At 26.0% G+C, this 1,074-nt stretch overlaps 1 protein-coding gene across 1 annotated transcript; it reads right to left on the bottom strand.

Moving 5' to 3' along the window:
• Window positions 1-189: 189 nt before the first annotated feature.
• On the bottom strand, window positions 190-812 carry PCYB_007890 (hypothetical protein; the record flags this gene model as incomplete). Its single annotated transcript, XM_004228210.1, has 2 exons — window positions 190-621; window positions 768-812. The coding sequence occupies 2 exons, from the start codon at window positions 810-812 to the stop codon at window positions 190-192; spliced, it is 477 nt and encodes a 158-aa protein (XP_004228258.1).
• Between the last annotated feature and the right edge of the window lie 262 nt (window positions 813-1,074).

A 1,074-nucleotide genomic window follows, 5' to 3' on the forward strand; every position in this document is an offset into this window, starting at 1 on the left:
GCCCCAACCGTTCCAGCAGATGTCAAACCTGAAGTAACTGCAATCTTCTTAGTTGGATTAATATCAGAGGCATTACCTACAATCTGGGAAGTCTCTGGTAATTCATATCCAGAACATTTGCATTCAGTTGAAATTGTTTCATTATGGGGAACTACTCTATACGGTTCTCCATAAATTCTTTCTTCACAATTAGGAAAAGTCCACTCCAGTAGGAAATTTTGTTAATTTAGACAAGCCAGGAATTTTTTTGCACCATGACTTAACTTCTACATTATCTTTTAAAATATGGTATTCTTCAACTTCTAACATATCCCACAGTTTTTCAATATTACTTTCCCACAACGTTAAGTTTTTAGTACACTTCCCACCATACGTGAATAAATCTTTTTTTTCTTCTAACCAATGTTTTAGATATTGGCAAGCTGCGTCTGTATGAAGGTGTTTACTTTTTTCGTAATATTTATATCCATCTATATAATATTGTACAAAGTAAAAAGAAATGTATTTTAATATGGGATCATTAATTTTGTTAATATGATTTAAAATTTCTTCCTTTATATTATTAAATTCACGTGGATATGTTTTAAAGACCATAGTAGCACACCTAGGATCGAATATATTCTGAATAATAAAAAAACGAATAAAATTACAAATATATATATGTATATTTTGAAATATAATAGAATATTTCCTTAACTATTTAATGAATATTGTAAAGGTTATTTTATGTATAATTAATGATTATTGAATATAAAAGTTAAAATTACATTTGTACTATCTATCTCATTTAACTCTGGACAACGAAGTGACATTTTTAGAACGTATTTTTAAAACTAATGTAGCTTAATTGTTAAAATTAAAAGTGCTTCTAATTACGCAGTAGCATATATCAGGAATAAAAGACATATAACTTATATATGTATCTTTATATTTTATAGTAAAATATAGAAAAGAAAAATATACTATTTCGAAGAATAAATTTTATCATCTATTGTCATATCACGTTGGTATTAAAAAATGTTATACGTTTATTATTTTCATTTATATTATAAGCATATATTTTCTTAAAAGATA

This window comes from Plasmodium cynomolgi (genome assembly GCF_000321355.1).
Source record: "Plasmodium cynomolgi strain B DNA, scaffold: 1496, whole genome shotgun sequence".
NCBI classification, from domain to species: Eukaryota; Apicomplexa; class Aconoidasida; order Haemosporida; family Plasmodiidae; genus Plasmodium; species Plasmodium cynomolgi.